This window comes from Oncorhynchus mykiss, chromosome 5 (assembly GCF_013265735.2).
Source record: "Oncorhynchus mykiss isolate Arlee chromosome 5, USDA_OmykA_1.1, whole genome shotgun sequence".
Classification (NCBI taxonomy): Eukaryota; Metazoa; Chordata; class Actinopteri; order Salmoniformes; family Salmonidae; genus Oncorhynchus; species Oncorhynchus mykiss.
The window spans coordinates 100634606-100662161 of record NC_048569.1 but is presented as its reverse complement, the minus strand read 5'-3'; the positions used below and the strand labels follow the sequence as shown (position 1 = coordinate 100662161).

Genomic DNA, 27556 nt, shown 5'->3' with positions numbered 1-27556 from the left:
AGGTTGCTAAAATTATCGTAGTTAACCTAATTTCAGTGTATGTAACAGAACAAACAGTCATTATGTAGATAATCATTGTACCATCTACACCCTTGTGAAATTTATATTTCCATAACTAAATATTGTATTTTCAGCTGTTTGAAGCGGGTTTACAAAACTGAAAGTAAAAGACAAACTCATCTTAAGAACGGGAAGCATAGAAATAGCACACATAGAACAGCTCTACTGCTTCTTAGATTTGCTTTCAAAGAGAATGAAAGATCTATGACTCACATTTATATGTGAATTTGGTGTGGTCCCCCAAAAAGCTTTAAGAAAAATATAGTTTACTTAACTGAAGTTACTTTTAAAAATGAGTTTGCTACATCCAAATACTTAGTTAAAAATTGTCTTATGCAAATCTGGAATGTCATTGAATACAAATTGCAAGAACAGATCACTATTGGGTCATATGTTACCACAGTGTAATTTAGCCTATTTAAAAACGTTTTAAAAGTGAGAATTAGGCACTTGTGACGGTGAAAAAGGAAATGATTGCCTATGTCAACCTATGTCAAAGTATTGTGTATTTCCAGTAGTTACCTTCACCCCTAGATGGCAAAAAAGTAATCAACTACTGAAAACACTACCTAGATTTGAATTTGTTCAACTACCACCAAGCTGCATGTAGTTAACTACTCTCCAATGCCTTTATGTATCCACCGCAGTACGGGATCTGGTAATGTTTCTTTCCCAACGTTTGTATGTTAATGGTAAAGATTTGTTGCAATAAAAAAACTAATAATTTCCTGAATATTTTGTTCTGAAGGTACAATTGCAAGGCGCGTCTAGCTCTGGTCCAGGCGCGTCTAGCTCTGGTCCAGGCGCGTCTAGCTCTGGTCCAGGCGCGTCTAGCTCTGGTCCAGGCGCGTCTAGCTCTGGTCCAGGCGCGTCTAGCTCTGGTCCAGGCGCGTCTAGCTCTGGTCCAGGCGCGTCTAGCTCTGGTCCAGGCGCGTCTAGCTCTGGTCCAGGCGCGTCTAGCTCTGGTCCAGGCGCGTCTAGCTCTGGTCCAGGCGCGTCTTCTAGCCAGGGTGTAATGCACGTGCATGTAGTATTTTCCATGTCAAGAATCAGAAAGTCAACTCCTGACATTTTAAATTCAGTGTCACAATAAAAGCTTCTGAAAGTTCATTTTGATAACTGACAGACCGTAGATCTGAACACAGGAAAGCGACAGGAAGAGGCACCAAACGAAATTGCACTCAACGCAGATTTTTGCGGTCGATAGGATAGATGTCTCGGGGGCAGTTTCTGTGCACCTTTGCATGCACTGCTGCTCACGCAGGGTGTGACCATGTCAAGCAGAATGTGAACTGTTGGAAAATATGAGTTCAGCTTCTGTTCTGAATCAGGGTCAACGCTACTGCCACCGCTGTTTCAGTGGAAAACGTGACTGACTACAATGACTTCATCAGCGAAACGTTCTGAGATGTATAGCCTCTAGGCCAGGGGTCTGCAACAGGCGGCCTGCGGGCCAAAACCGGCCCGCAAGTGATTTTATTTTTACATTCTCTCTATGCCTTTATTTATGGTCAATTTGCAGCGTGTTAATTATTTTCCATCCCCTGACCATTTGCTCTGACAGCTGAATCTAGTTACATACCCCTGCTCTAGGCTTTGTGCATCACACCTGGAGACGGAACAGATACCTCTTTCCTCAGATACCTCTAGTAAATTATAAATACTCCGATTCAATCAAGCTGTCAAAAACCCAAACCTGTTTCTTCAAACCTTAAATATTTTATTAAATTACTCAGGTTTCATTACACCAATGTAACCATGTAAATATCCTTATGGCTTCTGATTGTTGGTTATCCGTCTATGTAAAAACACAGAACTTTGTAAAAGAGCTGGAATGTTGTGTACCTGAATATTGTAGTTGCCCCTAGACTACCTGAGGCCAGCCAGCTTTCTCACATATCATAAACTTGAACTTTTATAACTCTGGACTGACTGTATGGTTTCTAACCTAGAATTTATAAACCTGGACTGTGTGCCTGCGTGATGTGTCCCAAATGACACCATTCACCCTATATAGTGCCCTTCTTTTGCACTAAATAGGGAATAGAGAGCCATTTGAGGACATGTATGCCTACAATCAAGACATATATTAACAATAAATGAGGAAATGTTGATGGTTTGGTTTCCCATCAGTGAGAGTCGAGTTTGTATTTCCACTGAACTCGCATCACATCCTCCTCCTCCCCACTAGTGCTACTAGATAACAGACTATACTGCTGGTAAATTACTGCTACAGGTTCAGAAAAGTCCCTATGAGCAGAGTAGCTGTAGGTGGCACGGCACATTGACTCAATAGCCTTTACATTTTAAATTAATTTGCCAAAATGACTATATCAAATCAAGCTTTATTAATGCAGCAGACATGGAATGCAAAACTAACAAAACACAATGGAAATAAAAGCTGAAATAGTTACTACACAACAAACATAAGATAAACAAAAGAATGACACAAACTGAACAACTAAAAAGCACGCTAAGGAAAAGCAAAGCTAAAAAGGTGTTTTAAAATCCCTTTTAAATATGTCCACAGTTTCAGCCTCCCTCAGGTTCTCTGACAGGCTATTCCAGAGGCTGGGGGCATAGTAACTAAAGGCTGCGTGCATAGTAACCAGAGGCTGGGGGCATAGTAACCAGAGGCTGGGGGCATAGTAACTAAAGGCTGGGGGCATAGTAACTAAAGGCTGGGGGCATAGTAACTAGAGGCTGCCTCTCCATGCCTCTTGGTCCCCCTCAGGTTCTCTGGCAGGCTATTCCAGAGGCAGGGGGCATAGTAACTAGAGGCTGCCTCTCCATGCCTCTTGGTCCCCCTCAGGTTCTCTGGCAGGCTATTCCAGAGGCAGGGGGCATAGTAACTAAAGGCTGCCTCTCCATGCCTCTTGGTCCTAGGCTTTAGGATAGTTAAAAGGCTGCCTCTCCATGCCTCTTGGTCCTTGGCAATGGGAAAGTTAAAAGGCCAGAGGACCTGAGGGACCTATTGGGTACATAACTTAAAGCACGTCTGACATGTATTGGGGTGCATAATCATGGATTGAGTTGAAAACCAATAGAAGAATCTTCAAATTAATTCTGGTGTAATGTGTCCTCTCCATCTGGTTTTGGTCAGTACCCACGCTGTAGCATTCTGTATGTTTTGCAGTTGACCAATGGCTTTCTTGGGTAGACCAGACAGGAGAGCATTACAGTAGTCAAGCCTGCTTGTAATGAAAGCATGGATGAGTCTCTGTATCATCCTGAGAGAGAAACGGCTGCACCTTGGAGATGTTCCTCAGGTGGTAAAAAAGCTAATTTGGTCACATTCCTAATGTGGGATTTGAAATTTTGTAAAGAATCTAAAATAACTCTGTTTTTTTTACCTGGTGTTTTACCTTTATTTCCTGTGAATTAAAATGTGCGGCCAGCTTCTCTCTCTGTGCTTTGGCTCCAACAATAAGCACCTCGGTCTTGTCTTGATTTAGCTGGAGGAAGTTGTGAGTATTTCAGTCACTAATACTGTCTAATAATTTATCCGTGGAGATGAAATCCTCTTGTGACACAGACATGTAAAGTTGTGTATCGTCTGTGCAAACTCACCACATTTAGATGTGGAGGAGAGCTCACATAACTTTGCTGGGGTAGGATTTATCAGGCCATCAATGGTCAAGGAGAGCACTCAAATTATTCTCATTAGTGATCGTTATAAAATGACCCCATTTGGCATTTCTAGTTGCTCTCAGAATATCATAGTGGACCTGCAACTTTGACTTTCTCCACTTCTGCTCTGTCTTTCTGCAATGTCTCTTTAATTGATTAGTTTCCTCGCTCATATAAGCGGCTCTCCATTTGGATGTGTCCTTTTTCAACCTTAATTGAGCTATGGCATCAATGTTAGTCTAGTGGTTAGAGCATTGGACTAGTAACCGAAAGGTTGCAAGATCAAATCCCCGAGCTGACAATATAAACATCTGTCGTTCTGCCCCTGAACAGGCAGTTAACCCACTGTTCCTAAGCCGTCATTGAAAATAGGAATTTGTTCTTAACTGACTTGCCTAGTTAAATAGGTTAAGGTTAAAAAAATGTACTATTAAAGTTATCAACTAAATCATCACAGGAGGAAGGCAGAATAGGTGGTGGAGTATTGTTCACTAAATAAAATCGGTAGCAACTTCAGAGGTAAGATAGCGTTTCTTAATAATGCGTTCAGTATTACCCTGTGCTGTGGGCAACAAGGTAGTATAAAGCAACATCAACAATAGAGGATATGTCAATAGAAAGCCCCTTGGTAATAACCAGGTTCAGAGTATGGCTGTGGTTATGGGTGGGCCCAGTAGAAAGCCCCTTGGTAATGACCAGGTCCAGAGTATGGCTGTAGTTATGGGTGGGCCCAGTAGAAAGCCCCTTGGTAATAACCAGGTCCAGAGTATGGCTGTGGTTATGGGGAGGGCCCAGTAGAAAGCCCCTTGGTAATAACCAGGTTCAGAGTATGGCTGTGGTTATGGGTGGGCCCAGTAGAAAGCCCCTTGGTAATGACCAGGTCCAGAGTATGGCTGTGGTTATGGGTGGGCCCAGTAGAAAGTCCCTTGGTAATAACCAGGTCCAGAGTATGGCTGTGGTTATGAGGAGGGCCCAGTAGAAAGCCCCCTGGTAACAACCAGGTCCAGAGTTTGCCTGTGGTTATGGGTGGGCCCAGTAACATGATGGATAAATATAGAGCTCTGGATTGACTCCAAGGCCATTGAATTTATCAATATTTTTGTCAACATGAATATTAAAATCGCCCAACACAATGATTTTATCCAAATTCTCAAGGACAATAGACAATAGTTCAGAGAAATCAGTAAAGAAAGTGGGGCAGTACTTTGGTTGCCTATACAGCGTTATGGCCAGCACTGGTGGCTGACATTTAAACAGTATAACATGATGCTCTGTTCTGGTGGCTGACATTTAAACAGTATAGCATGATGCTCAAAAGACTCAAAGTCGCCAAATGAAATGTCCTTACAGCTGATAGCATTAGTAAAAATATAGGCTTTCCCTTTTTCCTTTTCTGATGGAGTATGAAAAGCTGTAGTCTGGGGGGTGGCTTCAATAAGAGAGGCACTACAGTCTGAAGACAGCCATGTTTCAGTGAGAAACATGTAATCAACTTTGCACTCAGTAATGAGGTCATTCATAAGAAAGGTCTTACTCCTGAGTGGCCCAGCGGTCTAAGACACTGCATCGCAGCGCTAGCTGTGCCACTAGAGATTCTGGGTTCGAGTCCAGGCTCTGTCAGCCGGCCGCGACCGGCGCACAATTGGCCCAGCACCATCCAGGTTAGGGGAGGGTTTGGCCGGCAGGGATGTCCTTGTCCTATCGTGCACTAGCTACTCCTGTGCCGGTCCGGGCGCGGTGCACGCAGACATGGTCGGCAGGTGTACAGTGTTTCCTCCAACACTTTGGTGCAGCTAGCTTCTGGGTTAAGTGGGCATTGTGTCAAGAAGCAGTGCGGCTTGGTTGGGTTGTGTTTCGGAGAACGCATGGCTCTCTGCCTTTGCCTCTCCCGAGTCCGTATGGGAATTGCAGCGATGAGACAAGACTGTAACTACCAATTGGATACCACAAAATTGGGATGGCCACATTTTCTGACCATCTCCAATCTATCAGAATGGTAGGAGTTTGAACAGTTTGAAAAATAACAGTTTGAAAAAACTGGCGGAGTTAAAGGAACATAAATAAGGTTACTCACAATAACCATAGCCTGTCTGAGGTATGTGTCCTGTCTGAGGTATGTTCTGGGATATGCGTCCTGTCTGAAGTATGTCCTGGGATATGTGTCCTGTCTGAAGTATGTCCTGGGATATGTTCCTGTCTGAAGTATGTCCTGGGAAATGTGTCCTGTCTGAAGTATGTTCTGGGATATGTGTCCTGTCTGAAGTATGTCCCGGGATATGTGTCCTGTCTGAAGTATGTCCCGGGATATGTGTCCTGTCTGAAGTGAAACGTCTATGATTTTTCTACCTTTGTGTACCAATTCAGGATACATCACTATGAAGAGAATTGTTTTCTGGTCATGATGTGTTTGTCCAACATTTTTAATCTCAGCCCCCGTCCACGCAGGAGGCCTTTTGCCTCTTGGTAGGCCGTCATTGTAAATAATAATTTGTTCTTAACTGACTTACCTAGTTAAATAAATAAAACATTCATATCCATAATTATGCATTTCTGTGTACTACAGATCAGGGACCATGATGTAATTCTGTTACCGGGTGGAAATCCACTTACTGCAGTTCAATAGCCAACATAGATTTTGGTGCCACCCCATTGTTTATACATATAGACATCTTTGAATCTTAACTCAGAGAAGATATTTAGGAGTATTGGGAAAACGTGCCCACATAGGGGAATTTTACCATCATTCTGTTACATCTGCACTGTTGGAGAAAATGTGTTTTTGTAAAATGTTCATTGTAAATTGTTCAAAGTAGTCCTTGTGCATGGAGTTGTATGGTTTGTTGAACTTTGAAATCATTGGTTTTAGCTCGGCATACTTTTAAAGTGAAAAAACCTGTCATTCTGTTACTGTAGAATTGCCATCATTCTTTGCTAGCAGGATGTTGTGTGTTGCCATAAGTTACATGTGATGTTAATTTTGGCCGGCTGTGTGTTGCCATAAGTTACCTGTGATGTTGATTTTGGCAGGCTGTGTGTTGCCATAAGTTACCTGTGATGTTTATTTTGGCAGGCTGTGTGTTGCTGGGACTTGAAAGGAGCTGATCCTCCAGTGGCAGACAGAATGATGCTGCCCACTCCCTGTTACTCAACCACAGCTACTAACAGGTAGGCCTACATGCTACAGTATGTCCTACTATGGGGTATTTCCATGTAAAAGGAGACATGAGCACCAACATGTGAAATTCATAGGAGCTTGTCAAATGAAAGATAAGTCTTTTTTTTTTTTGCGAAATTAAGGCATATATACATTTTTCAACCATTTTCCATCGTTATAATTTAGCAAAAGTGTTTAATTTCTGGTCGAACAGATTGAAAAGTGGTCTTAGAAAACGTTTAGCAGAAAAAGTCTTAAAATGATATTAGAATACATCAATACACAATGTTGAGGTAAAGCACCCTGACAACTAATATCAACATTTAGTTTGGAGAAATGACTTGCCTTCTGTAAGTTTGAGAAACATTGCCTTGTCATACTATTACCAAAAACCAGCGCCGCAACTTTGGTTTTAGAAATGGTGGGGACATAATTATTATTTCTTTTTTTTATCCAGTCGGATAAACACTCCAAACAGCCTGACCGCTCAGAGGCGTCCACATGGTCCTAAAGCAAAACTGTTGCCTTGTTTTGTATCACATTCCAACGATAATACTGTCGGGGACAGAAATGCCACATACTGTTTCTTGAAGATATTTTCTAATTTCTCTCCTTCATGAAGAGGAAGGATAATGAAAGTTTACAGAAATAACAAGGTAGACCTACCAATTAGTTATATTAGTTTTACTGATATCAAGTTTTATATCAGTGCTGTCACTAAATTGGTAACGGAATTACTGAAACATTTGTAGGGGAGAGTGGGGTAAGTTTAGCCAAAGGGTTAGTTAATTCACCACTTGTTTCTAGGAAACCATGTCACCATTTCATGGAGTCTGTGAAGGAAGACACCAAATGGAAAAAGTGTTAAGCAAGTCGGTCCAAAAACACAGACTTTTACAAAGTCAAATCAATTTTACGCAGCTTTTTTTGAAAGATATCACTTAGTAGAACTGCATAAGTGTTGCTCTCCACTTTCTGGAGGACTGAGTTTTGAAATCAGTGGAATTAGAGTGTGATAGCTAAGGAAATGGAGAATATTCTGCCGTTTGATTGCAAATGAATTCATTAGGCCCTAATCTATGGATTTCACATGACTGGGAATACAGATATGCATCTGTTGGTCACAGATACCTTTAATAAAAAGATAGGGGTGTGGATCAGAAAACCAGTCCGTATCTAGTGTGACCACCATTTGCCTCATGTAGCGTGACACATCTCCTTCACATAGAGTTGATCAGGCTGTTCATTGTGGCCTGTGGAATGTTGTCCAACATGCTCAATGGGTGACATGTCTGGTGAGTATGCAGGCCATGGAAGAACTGGGACATTTTCAACTTCCAGGAATTGTCTATAGATTCTTGCGACATGGGGCCGTGCATTATCATGCTGAAACGTGAGGTGATGGCGGCAAATGAGTAGAACAACAATGGGCCCCAGGATCTCGTCACGGCATCTCTGTGCATTCAAATTGCCATTGATAAAATGCAGTTGCTGTTCGTTGTCCATAGCTTATGCCTGCCCATACCATAACCCCACCTCCACCACGAGTCACTCCGTTCACGACGTTATCATCAGAAAACCGCTTGCCCACACAATGTTATACACCTGTTCTGCAGTTGTGAGGCCGGTTGGACGCTCTGCCAAATTCTCTAAAACGGCGTTGGAGGTGGCTTATGGTAGATAAATTAGCATGAACTTATCTGGCAACCACTCTGGTGGACATTCCTGCAGTCAGGATGCCAATTGCACGCTCCCTCAACTTGAGACATCTGTGGCATTGTGTTATGTGACACAACTGCAAGTTTTTTTGGCCTTGTTATAGTCCCCAGCACAAGGTGCACCTGCGTAATGATCATGCTTTTTAATCAGTTTATTGATATGTCACACCTGTCAGGTGGATGGATCTAGGCAAAGGAGAAAGGTTCTCAAATTTGTGTATAACATTTGAGAGAAATGTACTTTTTGTGTGTATGGAAAATTCAGGTATCTTTTAGGTATCTTTTATTTCAGCTCATGAAGCACTTTACAAATATATATGAGTTTATATTTGTGTTCAGTGTAGATGGTTTTAAGATTGTTCTATACATCAGTTAGGGTCTCTATAAGCTTCAATATCAGGTCCTAAACATGGCATGAAAGTGCATCCTTGTAGCTGTGTGGGTTAATATAGTCAACCTTCTTTCCTTGGGGTTAGTGGAACCAATGGCCACCATACTCCATTCAAATGATGATTACATAGTATTTTTGTAACGTGTCATGCAAATTAACTCAAGATGGTGCGTTTTTATTGTTCCAGAGCAGACCTCATCATGTATACAAATGTAAAACAAGCAGGGGTCTAGCACCCCTTGAGTTTCTTCAAACAACAGGAAGTGAGAGAAGAGAAGAAGTCTATATGAGCAGCAGCAAGGGATATATGTTTTTGACAATGACACTGAAGAGGTACATTCGACAAAACAAGAGGAAGGAAAAAGGAAACCGCACACTGCTCTTGATAGTATCACTGATATTTAATGAGCTTACGTATCGTACTACATATTCGTCGGAGCTTTTGTGAATTTCTTCAAATTTGCACCCTTATGAGGACCTCGCCCCACCCACATCTGTGAAAATCTAACGGTAGAAATGAGTAGAGAGTAGCAGATGAACACAAGGTCTGATAACATGGAGTCTGAGCTTGATAAACATATCAAGAATCTCACGGACCAGTTTGATGGGCTGGAAACAACATCTTTGTCCCATACAACTGGTCAAGAAATGAAAGGGTAATTGATATTGAACAGAGATATACCACATCCCCATTCCATGAATTACACTTTGACCTTACACTTCAAACAACCCTCATCAATTTTGGAATGAAATCAATAAACTGGGACGGAAAAGTCTTGTGATAATTCCCATGGAAATCATACTGGAAAATGCTGAATTTGAACATACAAAGAATTGTGTATTAGATAAGTGGGAGAATGATTTTGCTAACCTGTTTTCAGGGAACAATATAGCATCTGTGTTTGATGACTTCTTAAATGATACTTGTAACTTAACGAATTGGATGGGAATTAAGATGAATAGGGCTGGATACACCTGAATGCAAAATGTACCATGGAGGAAGTTAGAGGCTGTTGAGAAAGCAGAAACAAGAGAAGCATCAGGAATACAGGAGCTTCCAGATGAGGTCATAAAGTATCCCAGGTTACTGCAGACTCTAGTCTTTTTCATCCTGTCAACTTGGTACAGAGTCATCATTAACCCAATCCCAAAGTCATCAAAGAATGATCCAGGCTCCCATTCAGTTACAGAGGCATCAGTCTTATTAGCAGTCTGCGGTTATACTCTGGCTTCAGTCTTATTAGCAGTCTGCGGTCATACTCTTGCTTCAGTCTTATTAGCAGTCTGCGGTTATACTCTGGCTTCAGTCTTATTAGCAGTCTGCAGTTATACTCTGGCATCAGTCTTATTAGCAGTCTGCGGTTATACTCTGGCATCAGTCTTATTAGCAGTCTGCGGTTATACTCTGGCTTCAGTCTTATTAGCACAGTCTACAAGTTGTCCTCTGGTATCTTAAACAACAGGTTGACTCAGTATTTGGAAATGTCAGGTTTCCTTGTAGACGAGCAGAACGGGTTTTGTAAACTCAGGGCTGGTGTCGTGGAAATAACCATGCTCAGTCAATATTAAATGAATCATTCTTTATTAACAGCAAGCTGGAGAGGTCACAGTCAAACTTACTTATCTTATATACTGCTTACGTAGGATGGTTCATAGGATTGGTTCTTACATGTGATTGGCACGTTTCCTAGGACTGGTTCTTGCATGTGATTGGCACGTTTCCTAGGATTGGTTCTTGCATGTGATTGGCACGTTTCCTAGGATTGGTTCTTACATGTGACTGGCACGTCTCCTTTCTTAACTTATATAACATGTTCTGGACGTTCTGCCAAAAGGTCTGAGGAGGGGGTCATGACCGTCTCCCCCTCATATCTCTCTACCCAGCACCTACAGGAACCAATGATAGTATGAGACTAGATGTTCAAGGCGATACATTTTCCCTCCACATTTCCTACTTTTATCACTTCTACGATAATAATGGTAAAAAATGTATGCGATAAACACTTACAAACCCTTCATTCTGGGTTATACAATTCTTATTAGTATGATAATGCTATCTTATAATAAAGGTTATACTTCTATTAACGGGAGTGAATTGATCAAAAATACACACACAGCATGTTAACACAAACTAAGAAAAAAAACCCATGCTGCAGCTAGGGCTGTGGCGGTCACAACATGTCGTCAGCCAGTGATTGTCAAGCAAATAACTGTCCGTCTCACAGTAATTGTCAGGCTCCTCGACTCCTCTAACCGGGGTACCTGATCCTGCTGACTCCATTCAATCAGTGTGTAATTATGTCAGGATGTGTATGAAGGCGAAGTCAGGTGCAGGAGAGCAGAGTATGATAAATAAAGCACACTTTATTAAAGTTCCAAACCGGGAGCACAACAAAACAACTTTATTAAAGTTCCAAACCGGGAGCACAACAAAACAACTTTATTAAAGTTCCAAACCGGGAGCACAACAAAACAACTTTATTATAGTTCCAAACCGGGAGCACAACAAAACAACTTTATTAAAGTTCCAAACCGGGAGCACAACAAAACAACTTTATTAAAGTTCCAAACCGGGAGCACAACAAAACAACTTTATTAAAGTTCCAAACCGGGAGCACAACAAAACAACTTTATTAAAGTTCCAAACCGGGAGCACAACAAAACAACTTTATTAAAGTTCCAAACCGGGAGCACAACAAAACAACTTTATTAAAGTTCCAAACCGGGAGCACAACAAAACAACTTTATTATAGTCCCAAACCGGGAGCACAACAAAACAAACACGCTCAAAAAACGGAACAATAAAGTAAAGCGCTTAACGAACATCACTTGACATGAAAACAATGACACACAAAACATGGTGGGAAACAGAGGGTTAAATACAAGTAGATTGATTGGGGAAATGAAAACCAGGTGTGTATGAAGACAAGACAAATGGAGCGGCGATGGCTAGAAAGCCGGTGACGTCGATTGCCGAACGAACAAGGAGAGGAGCCGACTTCGGCGGAAGTCGTGACAGTAATTGACCATAATTAACATAAACATTTAGTATCTCCTTGCTTCCACACATATGCCAAATGGCTGTGGGCAACACTAGTTTGTTTAGCACACAAGATTTGCTTAGAATTCATTGGCATTATTTGATATTATTTTATAGTATGAAGAACACAACTGAACAAAGCTGAATAAAATAGAAAGGATATTTTCTCCAAAATATTTGAGGGAGTGTGCAGCTGTGGCCACTCTGTGTTGAGTGGTTAACAAAGGAACAGGTCCTCCTATAAGCTTCATGTAGAGTTATTAATGTAACTTTAGTTGTTCTACAAACGTTGGGCTATATGTAAGGCAGCATGATGAGACTAATGATTTGAAAAAAGTTGCATGAAAGGCATGAGCTCTACTTTGTTTTTTTGCACAGGCTGTGTGCACACTTCATCAGTCTCTCATTCACAATTTGACAAGCACTTGTTAATGCCTCGAATTTCCCAGCGGCATCCCCTTTGTGTGGCCATAATGCACCCTAAAACAATCCATGCCTTTTACCGCCAGTGGCCGTTGTGCTCTTGGCCCAGAGTGCTGCATTGTGTCCTTCAAATTAAATGTATTTATATAGCCCTTCGTACATCAGCTGATAACTCAAAGTGCTGTACAGAAACCCAGCCTAAAACCCCAAACAGCAAGCAATGCAGGTGTAGACAGTGGCACAGTGGCTAGGAAAAACTCCCTAGAAAGGCCAAAACCTAGGAAGAAACCTAGAGAGGAACCAGGCTATGAGGGGTGGCCAGTCCTCTTCTGGCTGTGCCGGGTGGAGATTAAACAGCACTCCCTGATTGCTGCCTGCTCCGAAGCACCTCTCACTCACATGGCTCATATGATCGGGTCTTTCTCACAGGCTACAAGTGAAGACAGACACATCGGGGAAGCAACTGCGTGAGTCCATATCCAATTCCGAGGTGCATATTGAAGATATTGGAAGAACTTTACTTTTCGTCAGCCAACAAGATGAGTAGGCCTAACGAACAGCAAAAGCACTAGCCTATGTCAATCTAATGTTCCATTAGCGGGGAAAACATCATGATCAAAAGTGACCAAAAATGAGATTATGCAGGTAATGCTTTTATTACAAAGGTGAATTTTTATGGTGAAAATGACCTTCCCCAAACTGGAAACTCACACGCTGCTTATGTATGTAGTTAGGCTCTACACCCCTTGTAAAGCGGATTAATGTGCTTAGTTTTAAAAGTTATTTGGCCACTTTCGTTGCAATATAAACCTTATCAAAACATATAGTCCTATGGGCTATATGAGGTGTGCAACTATGATTTGAAAAACTCTGGGGGGAGGCTTACTGCACACAAGCTGGGCATCATTCACAAGTGATTGGCTAATATTGTCACCCATCAGTTGTCTTTACATATACTAAATGATATTTAGTGAAATTTGTTTTGATTTAGGATGGACCATTATCATGCACCCGTTTAATGTTTTGATAAGGTTTATATTGCAACGGAAGTGGCCAAATAACTTTTAAAACTAAGCTCATTAATCCGCACTTAAATAGCAAATGGAGGGTGCTTTTTCTGTGGTTCATTTTAGCCAGGTAGGCTATACTCCTGTTGTAAAGACAAGCAATGTGCTTAATATTAGGAAAGTTTAGTTGTAAATACAGTTGGCCTGGCCTATAGAAACCTGGTAGGATTCTTCTCTTCTGTAATAGAGGCCATCACTCTATTTTCTCACGCAATTGCATAGCCTATAGAAATGTTGCGCAACATGGGCTCATGGGCTCTTATGAAGTGTTTGATTAGATTTTCGAATATATTTGCATTGATGTCAAAGTGATTAGAGGGACAATAAAGTGCTGAGTACCGGGCAGTTAGCAAGTTTGGTAGGCTACTCGCGCACTAGCGACTCCTGGCGCAGTGCGCACTGACCAGGTCGCTAGGTGCACTGTGTTTCCTCCGACACATTGGTGCAGCTGGCTTCCGAGTTGGATGCACGCTGTGTTAAGAAGCAGTGCAGCTTGTTTGGGTTGTGTTTCAGAGGACGCATGACTCTCGACCTTCGTCTCTCCCGGTCCCGTACGGGAGTTGAAGCGATGAGACAAGACAGTAACTACTAACAATTGGATACTACGTAATTGGGGAGAAAAGAAGGGGGTAAAAATAAATAAATCTCTTATTCAATTATTCATACATACCCCTGTACCACTGTGTCCCTTACAGCCTGTCTGAGTTCAGTGAGTACTGGTGGCCTATCTATTTGTCCTCAGGAAGCTTATCTCTAACCCAAACACCAGATGGCAAACTAATATAATGTGCCAAGATTGAGCTCCCTCTGTTTGTCATGTGACCTTGTATAGAAACCAAAAATTCAGAATGGAAGGTATCACCTTTCTGGGATCAAGGTGTATTAAAACTGGGCTGTCACTGTCTATCAGCCCCCTGTAGATGGCGTGCTCTGTCCATAATAAGTCTACCTAGCAAGTTCAAATCTAGTAAGCCATTATACATTCATACATTGTTACTTTATCAAATCTAGTAACCCATTGTACTATTCATTTCTTTTAATACTTTTTCACTACTTAGGTACGTCTACGTGTGGGTGTGCAAGTTGTATATTATTATTATTATCCCATTGTTACTTTATCAGAGCTCTTGTAACCCATTATACACAAATTCCTCCTTTACACTTGTGTTCTGTTCATACAGGGGTTTAAATATTTACACTAGTGTTCTATTTTACAGCATATTCAGAAATATTCTTTCATATCTCACATTCAGAATCCCTATATAATATTATAAATCAACATACATGCTTACAGACAATTGTCAGTGGTGCTTAGGCATTCACATCCACAGCAGTCCATGTGCATCTTCAACAATTCCTAAATACCTACAATAACATCTTGTGCTATTAATCAGACCACGTAGACTTTTCTATTGTTACATCCTATGCACCATATGTATCTTCAACATTTCTTACCGCTACTTCCTATACATATAAAACACCCCGTGCTCAATAATACTTTGTGCTAGTAGTCCCAGACTACGATGATCGGTGGTGGACTGAACCCCTAGATAACCTTGTATCAAAAAGCTCAGCTCACACAGAACTGGTTGGGGTATTATTATTCAGACACGCACCTCTTTCACACCGGAGCCAGTCCCCTGACAGCTCTCATTCACTCAATACTTAATAGTAATATCTATTATTATCTACATTTCGATTTCCAACATAAATGCAGGGGATGAAGTTAAATCTCTATATACAACTCTAGTCTCCTGTGGACAGGTTAATCAACAGAAGACTGGATGGTCTCCTGTATACAGCTCCAGTCTCCTGTGGACAGTCTCCTGTGGACAGGTTAATCAACAGAAGTGTAACGCTCTGGGTGTCGTGGGTGTGAAATCAGGCGCAGGAAACAGAGTTCAATGTAGTGCTATTTAATGCACACATGGTGAACCACGGCCACCCCACGAAACACTGGGTGCCCCAAACACAGGGGACGAAAACAGTCCAGTAAAATCCACGACCTTGAACAAACACGTTCATCTACTACATACAAAGGTTACAACAATTAATCCCGCACAAAGAAACTGGCGGGCCGGCTGACTAATGAAGCCCAACTAATTACCACAAACTCAGGACAGGTGTAACCAATAAACACATAAGGAGGGGGAGGAAAGAATCAGTGGCAGCTAGTAGGCCGACGACGACCACCACCCGAACGGGAAGGGGAGCCACCTTCGGTCGGAGTCGTGAAGAGAAGACTGGGTGGTTTCCTATATACAGCTTCAGTCTCCTGTGGACTGTCTCCTGTGGACAGGTTAATGAACTGGATGGTTTCCCACTCAGTTTGGAGTCGAACAAGGCCACATTCTTTCCCTAACTATTTTTGCCCTTTTTGTAAATGACTTGTCCCAGCAAATCAAGCACGCTAACCTAGGAGATAAATTAGATGACATCACTTTAGGGATAATATTTAACACAGATTATATTGTCCTCCTTGCAGAGAGTGAGTTTGATTTGCAATGTTGGACATGGTCATTCTGTGGTGTACAAAATGGAGATGGATGATAATCCCAGATCAACCCAGATAATCCCAGATAAACCCTGAAAAGGTACAGTAAGAAGTATTCAGTACTTATCTTTTGAAGCCACACCCCTAAACTACACCAGCTCATATAAATACCTTAGTTTCCTGTCTAATGAATATGACCTTTGAAGTCTCTCAGATTCTGCAGGTAGAGCGTTGGTCTGTTGGTAGTAAACTGAACATCTGTGAAGACCATGGCTATTGTACATAATCACAGCTCTATCATTTATGTGTGTGTCCTATACTGAACAATGCAAATGGAATCTGGGTTTGTAAAGAATCTAAAACAGCAAACTCTTCAGAATATGGCATACCATGTTTTTTGGGAGTGCATGTTTGCCCCAAGCCTTACTATTCAAGGAGACATGGACTGGAGCCCTGTGAAATAAGACAGAGGAGGGAAATGATTAGGTTATGGAACTGTCTCATCAATATATCAGAAGACAGAATAACAACAAAACATTCAACTGGGATTAAACACACAGCTACCCCTGGAAAAAGGAACACAATGCCATATTTTAAAGAAGCTGATCTACAACACATATTTAGAAACAAGTTACGATGCAATGTCAATATGAGCTCAAACAAGTTAACCCTAAAATACAACCGACAAAACTGGCCAACTGACATATGGCTAAAACCAAAACTCTAAACTTTCAACCAGACCAAAAACAGCTACAATCCAGAACCTTGTCACTTCTCACCTAAGAAGAAACTAAAGGTCCTTGTGTGGCCAGTTGAGAAACAGGATACTGCCCCTGGTAATGTAAGTAGGTAGGTTCAATGCCATAGATGAAGAAGAGGGGCTATGTACTATCTGGGATTTAGGAGAGGTCCAGAATTAACTTTATATGATGATTTGAGAGCTGTACTGTTTGATAAAATGTTGCAAAGAAAACAACATGAACTATTCTGGATTATTGATGAAGACAAAGTTGAATGTCTCTTTAGGGAGTATTTGTGGTTGCAGACGGTCTCCATACATGGAGGATGAGACCGGATGAGTTGTTTGGTTTTCTCAGTTCTGTCACTGACGTATGAAAAAAAAGATTTGATCCATTAAAATGGATTCAAAAATATAGATTTTTTTTTCATTGGCCAACACACCATATCCCATCATGTCAAAGTGGAATTATGTTTATTTTTACAAATGAAAAATTAAACGCTGAACTGTCTTGTCAATAACTATTCAACCACTTTTGTTATGGCAAGCCTAAATAAGTTCAGGAGTAAAAATATGCTCAACAAGTCACATAATAAGTTGCATGGACTCACTCTGTGTGCAATAATAGTGTTTAACATGATTTTTGAATGACTACCTCATCTCTGTACCCCCCACATACACTTATCTGTAAGGTCCCTCAGTTGAGCAGTGAATTTCATACACAGATTCAACAACAAAGACCAGGGATGTTTTCCAACTCCTCACAAAGAAGGGCAGATGGGTAAAACAACAAAAAAAGCAGACATTGAATATCCCTTTGATCATGGTGAAGTTATTAGTTACACTTTGGATGGCGTATCAATACACCCAGTCACTACAAAAATACAGGTGTCCTTCCTAACTCAATTGCTGTTGAGGAAGGAAACCGCTCAGAGATTTCACCATGAGGCCAATGGTGACTTTAAAACAGTTAGAGTTTAATGGGGGCGGCAGGGTAGCCTAGTGGTTAGAGTGGTTAGACCGAAAGGTTGCAAGTTCATATCCCCGAGCTGACAAGGCTGTCGTTCTGCCCCTGAACAGACAGTTAACCCACTGTTCCTAGGCCGTCATTGAAAATAAGAATTTGTTCTTAACTGACTTGCCTAGTTAAATAAAGGTAAACAAAAAAACAAAACAAAAATGGCAGTGATAGGAGAAAACTGAGGATGGATCAACAACATTGTAGTTACTCTACAATACTAAACTAATTGAGAGTGAAAAGAACAAAGCCTGTACAGAATAAAAATATTCCAAAACATGTACCCTGTTTGCAACAAGCCACTAAAGTAATACTGCTAAAATGTGGTGAAGCATGTCACTTTTTTTCCTGAATACAAAGTGTTAGTTTTGGGGCAAATCCAATACAACACATTACTAAGTACCACTCTCCATATTTTCAAGCACAGTGGTGGCTGCATCATGTTATGGGTATGTTTGTAATGGTTAAGGACTGTGGAGTTTCAGGATAGAAACGGAATGGAGCTACACACAGGCAAAATCTCCACTGAAGTTGCTTATTGAGAAGACAGTAAATTTTCAAGTTACAGTTGACTTAAATCTGCTTAAATCTATGGCAAGACCTGAAAATGGCTGTCTAGCAATGATCAGCAACCAATTAGACAGACTTTGAAGAATTTAGAAATTAATAATGGGCAAATGTTTCACAATCCAGGTGTGGAAAGCTCTTAGAGACTTTCCCAGAAAGATTCACAGCTGTATTCGCTGCCAAAGGTACTCTTTGACAGAGTACTTTGTGTAGATCGTTGATTAAAAAAAATTACAATCTATTTTAATCCCACTTTGTAACACAACAAAAAGTGGAATAAATCAAAGGGTGTGAATACTGTCTGAAGTACATGTTGTAACTGAAGCCTGTCCTCTGTCCCAGGCCTAACCCTAACCTCTGACCCCTAACTGACCTCTGTCCCAGTAGGCGTGTCCCCCAGCTGATCTGCTGCCATAGAGAGTTCCAGAACACTCCAGAGGAGGACGACGAAACCTCTACCCCCTGCTCTGACCTCCGCCCCGACCTCCACCCCGACGACCCCAGCTCCATGGCTGGCTCCGCCCTCAGCAGTCGGAGGGCGGGGCCCAGCTACACGCCATATCAGCCTCCTGTAGGCCTCCCAGTCGGGTACAGCCAGCCTACCCCGTTCCCCAGCCAGGCTGATGGCTCCTGGCTTCAACCCAGCTACACCAGTGCCTGGTCTGGTCCTGGACCTGCTTACCCCAGCAGCCTGCCCTCCTGCCTCACCCCTCCGAACTACCCCAGCTACCCAGGGGAGAGCTGCTACTCCCGGGGAAGGTCCCGGTCCCTCACCCCCCTGCCGGGCCGTGACAGCCCTAGTATGACCAGCCTGGAGCAGCCACACTCCCTTCACTCCATCCCCCTCTCAGCAGGCTCCTACCACCACTCTCTGACTCCATACACCTGCTGTGCCCAGTGCCCTGTGGAGGGCTTCAACATGGGCCCCTACCACAGCCCTCGGCCCATCGCTGGTTACCGCCTACCCTCCAGGCCCATGTGTGAGTAACGCCAGCTAACAAACTTTTGTACATCGCACTGTTCCGTACGATTGACCTTATTTTAGTGTCCAAAAAAGGTAATAGTTCCAGGTCAACTGTAATATGAATACTATTGTAAAGCACAATTTCTCCCCTTTCCAACAAAATCAATGGCGAGACCTTCAGGCTGCCCATCTCTGCATGATTGAAGAAGGCAATGAGCTCCGTTGGGTCTTTTGAAAATGGCGGGTGGGGAAGTGAAACCTATTGCGTGACAGAGAAAGTGCTTTTTTCACCCGATCTGTCCAACTTATCACCTCTAAAATGTAAATAAAACACTATAAAGAGTTTATATAATGTGTCATTACATACCTATTTGAAAGTGTGAATCTGTTTTTTAGTGTGGTGCTAATGTTAACAGCGGCTGTCGTGGCTTTTGAGAGTCACAATGGCTTAGAATGTTGACGCAAAAAATTAATGCATTCAGTTATATAATTGACTAGGTATCCCCTGTCCCTGTCTTCTTACCCTGTCCATGTCCCCTTACCCTGTCCATGTCCCCTTACCCTGTCCCTGTCCCCTTACCCTGTCCCCTTACCCTTTCCACCTCCCCTGTCCATGTCCCCTTACCCTGTCCATGTCCCCTTACCCTGTCCCCTGTCCATGTCCCCTGTCCACGTCCCCTGTCCACGTCCCCTTACCCTGTCCCTGTCCCCTTACCCTGTCCCTGTCCCCTTACCCTGTCCATGTCCCCTTACCCTGTCCATGTCCCCTTACCCTGTCCATGTCCCCTGTCCACGTCCCCTTACCCTGTCCATGTCCCTGTCCCCTTACCCTTTCCACCTCCCCTGTCCATGTCCCCTTACCCTGTCCCTGTCCCCTGTCCCTGTCCCCTTACCCTGTCCCTTGTTTTTAATCTACACTCTCGCTTTGTGTGCTGTACGTTACGTCATGACACGTCACAATTTAATGTATATCGTCAGAGGGGCCCATTTAATGTACATCGTCAGAGGGCCCCATTTAATGTACATCGTCAGAGGGGCCCATTTAATGTACATCGTCAGAGGGCCCCATTTAATGTATATCGTCAGAGGGCCCCATTTAATGTATATCGTCAGAGGGCCCCATTTAATGTATATCGTCAGAGGGCCCCATTTAATGTATATCGTCAGAGGGCCCCATTTAATGTATATCGTCAGAGGGCCCCATTTAATGTATATCGTCAGAGGGCCCCATTTAATGTACATCGTCAGAGGGGCCCATTTAATGTATATCGTCAGAGGGCCCCATTTAATGTATATCGTCAGAGGGGCCCATTTAATGTATATCGTCAGAGGGCCCCATTTAATGTATATCGTCAGAGGGCCCCATTTAATGTATATCGTCAGAGGGCCCCATTTAATGTACATCGTCAGAGGGGCCCATTTAATGTACATCGTCAGAGGGGCCCATTTAATGTATATCGTCAGAGGGCCCCATTTAATGTACATCGTCAGAGGGGCCATTACCATGTCAATCAAAGCTTGACTAGAAACGTAGTTCACACCCCGGGTGTTGATGCCAACACAGTCGCTACAGTCCCATTTGTCCCCAGACTCGTTTGAATGCAACGGTTGTCCAAATTTGTACGGAATGGGGTTAGTCACCGTTACTAGTCCCAAATGGCACCATATTCCCTTCATAGTGCATTACTTTTGACCAGAGCAAAGTCGTGCACCATCAAGTGAATAGGGTTCCATTTGCGACGCGGACCTCACTGTTGTCTAATGAGAAGAAGCTGGGAAAGGGTTTGGGACCTGACCTCACTGTTGTCTAATGAGAAGAAGCTGGGAAAGGGTTTGGGACCTGACCTCACTGTTGTCTAATGAGAAGAAGCTGGGAAAGGGTTTGGGACCTGACCTCACTGTTGTCTAATGAGACGAAGCTGGGAAAAGGTTTGGGACCTGACCTCACTGTTGTCTAATGAGAAGAAGCTGGGAAAGGGTTTGGGACCTGACCTCACTTTTGTCTAATGAGAAGAAGCTGGGAAAGGGTTTGGGCTCTGGCTTTGTAGGACCAACCCTGCCAAGCAGGCTCAGAATCTTGAGGGGGCGGTGCTGATCTAGGTCTCTGACCGCATTGATCTTTCTGTTTTGGCTGCATCTAGGCAGCAGGCCCATAAAACAGATAGGGACTTCTCTTTAGTGTCTGGGTCGTTCAGGTGGGTGTCTAGGGTATGGGGTTGGGGACCGTTCCATCATGATAGGACAATAAATAAATTACATGTTTCATTTATTTTAAAATGCATGTCCCTCATCGGCACAAAATTGAAAGCTCTCTCTCACAACACCTGCTCACAGACACATTGGTTCTGGGATATGCAGCCATTTCCTTTCTCACTCACTTAACACCACCCTATTCCAAACACCAAAAACACACACACCTTCCATCACAATACATTCACACGCCTTCTTTGTCTTCTGTTTGCTGTGTTTTATCTCTACCATTTTCGTTGAGTTCTTTTGTGTTACAATTAGTTATATTTGAAGATGTGCTATTTTGCTAGTTATCCGTTCTTGTAATGTTGTCTTATCAATTTATAAAATACTAAATGGAAAATTGAATACTAATTATTTTACAACATTCCCTATCTTGAAATGGATGGTGTAGTTGTACTTCATTTAACAATTGTTTTTTTTGTATTACTACAATCCCTACCATGGCTAGTATTGGGTGTTCCATTATTACAATCCCTACCATGGCTAGTATTGGGTGTTCCATTATTACAATCCCTACCATGGCTAGTATTGGGTGTTCCATTACTACAATCCCTACCATGGCTAGTATTGGGTGTTCCATTACTACAATCCCTACCATGGCTAGTATTGGGTGTTCCATTACTACAATCCCTACCATGGCTAGTATTGGGTGTTCCATTATTACAATCCCTACCATGGCTAGTATTGGGTGTTCCATTATTACAATCCCTACCATGGCTAGTATTGGGTGTTCCATTATTACAATCCCTACCATGGCTAGTATTGGGTGTTCCATTATTACAATCCCTACCATGGCTAGTATTGGGTGTTCCATTATTACAATCCCTACCATGGCTAGAATTGGGTGTTCCATTATTACAATCCCTACCATGGCTAGTAATGGAACACCCGTTCCATTACTACAATCCCTACCATGGCTAGTATTGGGTGTTCCATTATTACAATCCCTACCATGGCTAGTATTGGGTGTTCCATTACTACAATCCCTACCATGGCTAGTATTGGGTGTTCCATTACTACAATCCCTACCATGGCTAGTATTGGGTGTTCCATTACTACAATCCCTACCATGGCTAGTATTGGGTGTTCCATTACTACAATCCCTACCATGGCTAGTATTGGGTGTTCCATTATTACAATCCCTACCATGGCTAGTATTGGGTGTTCCATTATTACAATCCCTACCATGGCTAGTATTGGGTGTTCCATTACTACAATCCCTACCATGGCTAGTATTGGGTGTTCCATTATTACAATCCCTACCATGGCTAGTATTGGGTGTTCCATTATTACAATCCCTACCATGGCTAGTATTGGGTGTTCCATTATTACAATCCCTACCATGGCTAGTATTGGGTGTTCCATTATTACAATCCCTACCATGGCTAGTATTGGGTGTTCCATTACTACAATCCCTACCATGGCTTGTATTGGGTGTTCCATTATTACAATCCCTACCATGGCTAGTATTGGGTGTTCCATTATTACAATCCCTACCATGGCTAGTATTGGGTGTTCCATTATTACAATCCCTACCATGGCTAGTATTGGGTGTTCCATTACTACATCCCTACCATGGCTAGTATTGGGTGTTCCATTATTACAATCCCTACCATGGCTAGTATTGGGTGTTCCATTATTACAATCCCTACCATGGCTAGTATTGGGTGTTCCATTACTACAATCCCTACCATGGCTAGTATTGGGTGTTCCATTATTACAATCCCTACCATGGCTAGTATTGGGTGTTCCATTATTACAATCCCTACCATGGCTAGTATTGGGTGTTCCATTATTACAATCCCTACCATGGCTAGTATTGGGTGTTCCATTACTACAATCCCTACCATGGCTAGTATTGGGTGTTCCATTATTACAATCCCTACCATGGCTAGTATTGGGTGTTCCATTATTACAATCCCTACCATGGCTAGTATTGGGTGTTCCATTATTACAATCCCTACCATGGCTAGTATTGGGTGTTCCATTATTACAATCCCTACCATGGCTAGTATTGGGTGTTCCATTATTACAATCCCTACCATGGCTAGTATTGGGTGTTCCATTACTACATCCCTACCATGGCTAGTATTGGGTGTTCCATTATTACAATCCCTACCATGGCTAGTATTGGGTGTTCCATTATTACAATCCCTACCATGGCTAGTATTGGGTGTTCCATTACTACAATCCCTACCATGGCTAGTATTGGGTGTTCCATTATTACAATCCCTACCATGGCTAGTATTGGGTGTTCCATTATTACAATCCCTACCATGGCTAGTATTGGGTGTTCCATTATTACAATCCCTACCATGGCTAGTATTGGGTGTTCCATTACTACAATCCCTACCATGGCTAGTATTGGGTGTTCCATTATTACAATCCCTACCATGGCTAGTATTGGGTGTTCCATTATTACAATCCCTACCATGGCTAGTATTGGGTGTTCCATTATTACAATCCCTACCATGGCTAGTATTGGGTGTTCCATTATTACAATCCCTACCATGGCTAGTATTGGGTGTTCCATTATTACAATCCCTACCATGGCTAGTATTGGGTGTTCCATTATTACAATCCCTACCATGGCTAGTATTGGGTGTTCCATTATTACAATCCCTACCATGGCTAGTATTGGGTGTTCCATTATTACAATCCCTACCATGGCTAGTATTGGGTGTTCCATTATTACAATCCCTACCATGGCTAGAATTGGGTGTTCCATTATTACAATCCCTACCATGGCTAGTATTGGGTGTTCCATTATTACAATCCCTACCATGGCTAGTATTGGGTGTTCCATTACTACAATCCCTACCATGGCTAGTATTGGGTGTTCCATTATTACAATCCCTACCATGGCTAGTATTGGGTGTTCCATTATTACAATCCCTACCATGGCTAGAATTGGGTGTTCGACTCCTCTATGGAAACTTTGTAATATTTAGAACATTGGTTGTCAATATCCAGTCTATCGACTACGAGGGCTACACACTTCCCTTTTAATCTATTCTCCTTGAAGATTGAATACAGAACTTTGCGCCGTTCTGCAATCTCCCTCGGAAACTGATCATTCATGCCTATTTTCATGCCAATGAGTCTTTAAAAAAATATTATTAGCCTGGACTTGAACCAGGATCTCTACTACTACTGCGCCACTCGGGAGGCTGGACCAGTGAGTAGTTTACCCAGGCTTTTAAACATTACTTTATCCTTAAAGGAAGCAGATTTGGCAACGATTGGACGCTCATACTTCTGTCCGAAACGGTTTACACGTTTGAGTTGGATCTTATCGACAGCTTCGAGTGGGATTTGAAGCGTTGTAAGAAAGAATTCCTTCACTACTTTTTCGGGAACTTCTCCTTCTTTCTTGGATACCCGTAAGTACTAGATTCTCTCTTATAGATCTAGTCGGTATGTCAAGTAAGGCTCCTCTCAGAAACATGTTCTCCTTAAGTTCACTAACATCCGTTTCTATTAAATTAAGGGTCCCTTTTAGCTTGTTTGTTAATGTCTCCATTATCGCAGCTCTTTCGTCACTCATTTCAAGCCTCGCCTTCAACTCCTTTATATCTTTACTGACTAATTCAAGTATGCCCAGTTTGTCATTTATCGACTTTAACAGATAGCTTTCCACACTTAACAGTCCCAGTGGTGAAAAGCCTAAATCGAGGAGTTGCGTTCTTTGAGATTTATTCTCCACGTTTACTCTCCGTCATGTTTGAGTGTTACTTGTTTTCATAATATTTGTCGATACATTTCTCTATCCTTATGACTTGTTTTGTGTTAATATCCAGATTGAATGTTATTACCCACGAGTATATGAAGTACTAATATTTAGTCTAACTTATATTACGTATTTATCTTGAGGCAATTTACACCAGTGTGTTCAGTACGCCACCTTAGTATTCAGAATCCAGACATTCTTACAATTCCCCATTGTTTATCAGTGCAATTTTGACGGCCAACTAGCTGAAAAAGTTGAGGGTTTATCTAAATGTTCCTTCGTTAGATTTTGGCTCATCTTGATCTGGCTAGCATTAGCTGTTGATCTTGTTTTTGTTGATGTGTAGAACTGAAGGAGAGAGGCTACCTTTTCATGGTTGTTGATGTGTATAACAGAGAGAGAAGCTACCTTTTCATGGTTGTTGATGTGTATAACAGAGAGAGAAGCTACCTTTTCATGGTTGTTGATGTGTATAACAGAGAGAGGCTACCTTTTCATGGTTGTTGATGTGTATAACAGAGAGAGAAGCTACCTTTTCATGGTTGTTGATGTGTATAACAGAGAGAGAGGCTACCTTTTCATGGTTGTTGATGTGTATAACTGAGAGAGAAGCTACCTTTTCATGGTTGTTGATGTGTATAACTGAGAGAGAGAGGCTACCTTTTCATGGTTGTTGATGTGTATAACAGAGAGAGAGGCTACCTTTTCATGGTTGTTGATGTGTATAACTGAGAGAGAGGCTACCTTTTCATGGTTGTTGATGTGTATAACAGAGAGAGAGGCTACCTTTTCATGGTTGTTGATGTGTATAACTGAGAGAGAGGCTACCTTTTCATGGTTGTTGATGTGTATAACTGAGGGAGAGGCTACCTTTTCATGGTTGTTGATGTGTATAACTGAGAGAGAGGCTACCTTTTCATGGTTGTTGATGTGTATAACTGAGAGAGAGGCTACCTTTTCATGGTTGTTTGATCAATAGGACTGTAAAGTTCCCAAATGTAAGACGACTCCTGTGTTTACATATTAGCAGAAATCCATTCAGGTGCATGGTGTCTTTTAGCGGATGTGTTCTAATGATCTAAATTTGCGCTGTTGCTACTTCCTGTAAACACAGTCCAGTTCAAAGTGAATTGTCGTGTCTTTACTATCATTAACTGAAGACTTATAGTTTTCAAAGGTTCTCTGTAATTAGCATTTCGTGATTTACTAATCAGGCAAATGTAATTAACTAGGAAGTCGGGGCACCAAGGAAAATATTCAGATTAAAGTTATAATTTTCCTAATATAATTTCAGATATTTTAATATCTGGTCAATTAGTCTTCTGATTAATGACTTATTCTTTATTTTACCTCACGTTAGTCTATTTCCAAACGTCGTAAATTGTTGGTTATCTGCGCGAACCCAGTCTTCACTATGAGTCATCCATGCATCAATTGTCTTAATTTATTTACAAACTAAGTAAGTCACAGAAATGTATAAAACAAACAGTAGATAGTTACAAGGAAATGATAACGGAGTTTCCCTAGTGGGATAAACCGGCATGGCGGCTTGTTGTACAAAAGGGAAGTGGGGGTCGACTGAGATAAGACAACATACAGTTGATAATTATAACAATTGAAATGTTAATCCTTTGCACATTAACGCTTACTCATTCGGGAATAATTGCAATCAATATATATATTTACGCTATATATATTTACGCTCAGTGTGTCATTGGGATCTCTATTGAAAAGTTTGTTTCTGTTGGAGAGTCTGTCCGTCCTCTCGCTCTCTCTGTCGTGGTAAGAATGGATAGTTCAGAGTGACATTCATTCATGTCGTTATTGTAACGGTTTTCTTCTGGTGAAAGAGAGGCGGACCAAAACGCAGCGTGGTTAGGGTTAAACATCTTTAATCAAGCCGAATACCGGGAAAACCACTACAAATATACAAAACAAAAAACAATACATGTGAAAACCGAACCAGTCCTGTGTGGTGAAACAGACACAGAAACAACCACCCACAAATCCCAACACAAAACAGGCTACCTAAATATGGCTCCCAATCAGAGACAATGACTAACACCTACCTCTGATTGAGAACCATATCAGGCCAAACATAGAAATAGACAAACCAGACACACAACATAGAATGCCCACCCAGCTCATGTCCTGACCAACACTAAAACAAGGAAAACACACAAGAACGATGATCAGAACGTGACAGTTATAGAATAGCTGTTTCGGCGGTTGTCAGTCTTCGCGTTCAATGATACTGAATTCCTAGCTGCAGACTAGTAATTAATATCAAAGACTTGTTCTTATTCTG

General features: G+C 41.9%; 1 protein-coding gene across 2 annotated transcripts in view; it reads left to right on the top strand.

Annotated features, from left to right (window-relative positions):
* traf3ip2l (TRAF3 interacting protein 2-like) overlaps positions 1-27556 on the top strand; it is a 68612-nt gene that overhangs the window by 4012 nt on the left and 37044 nt on the right. The window contains exons 2-3 of one of the 2 annotated variants that reach the window (XM_036979033.1): positions 6761-6855; positions 18689-19281. In XM_036979033.1, the coding sequence (XP_036834928.1) occupies positions 6812-6855; positions 18689-19281 (637 nt within the window). In that variant the 5' untranslated portion in view covers positions 6761-6811. Of the gene's footprint in view, positions 1-6760; positions 6856-18685; positions 19282-27556 lie in introns of both variants that reach the window. The other variant, XM_036979032.1, reaches the window with a different exon arrangement.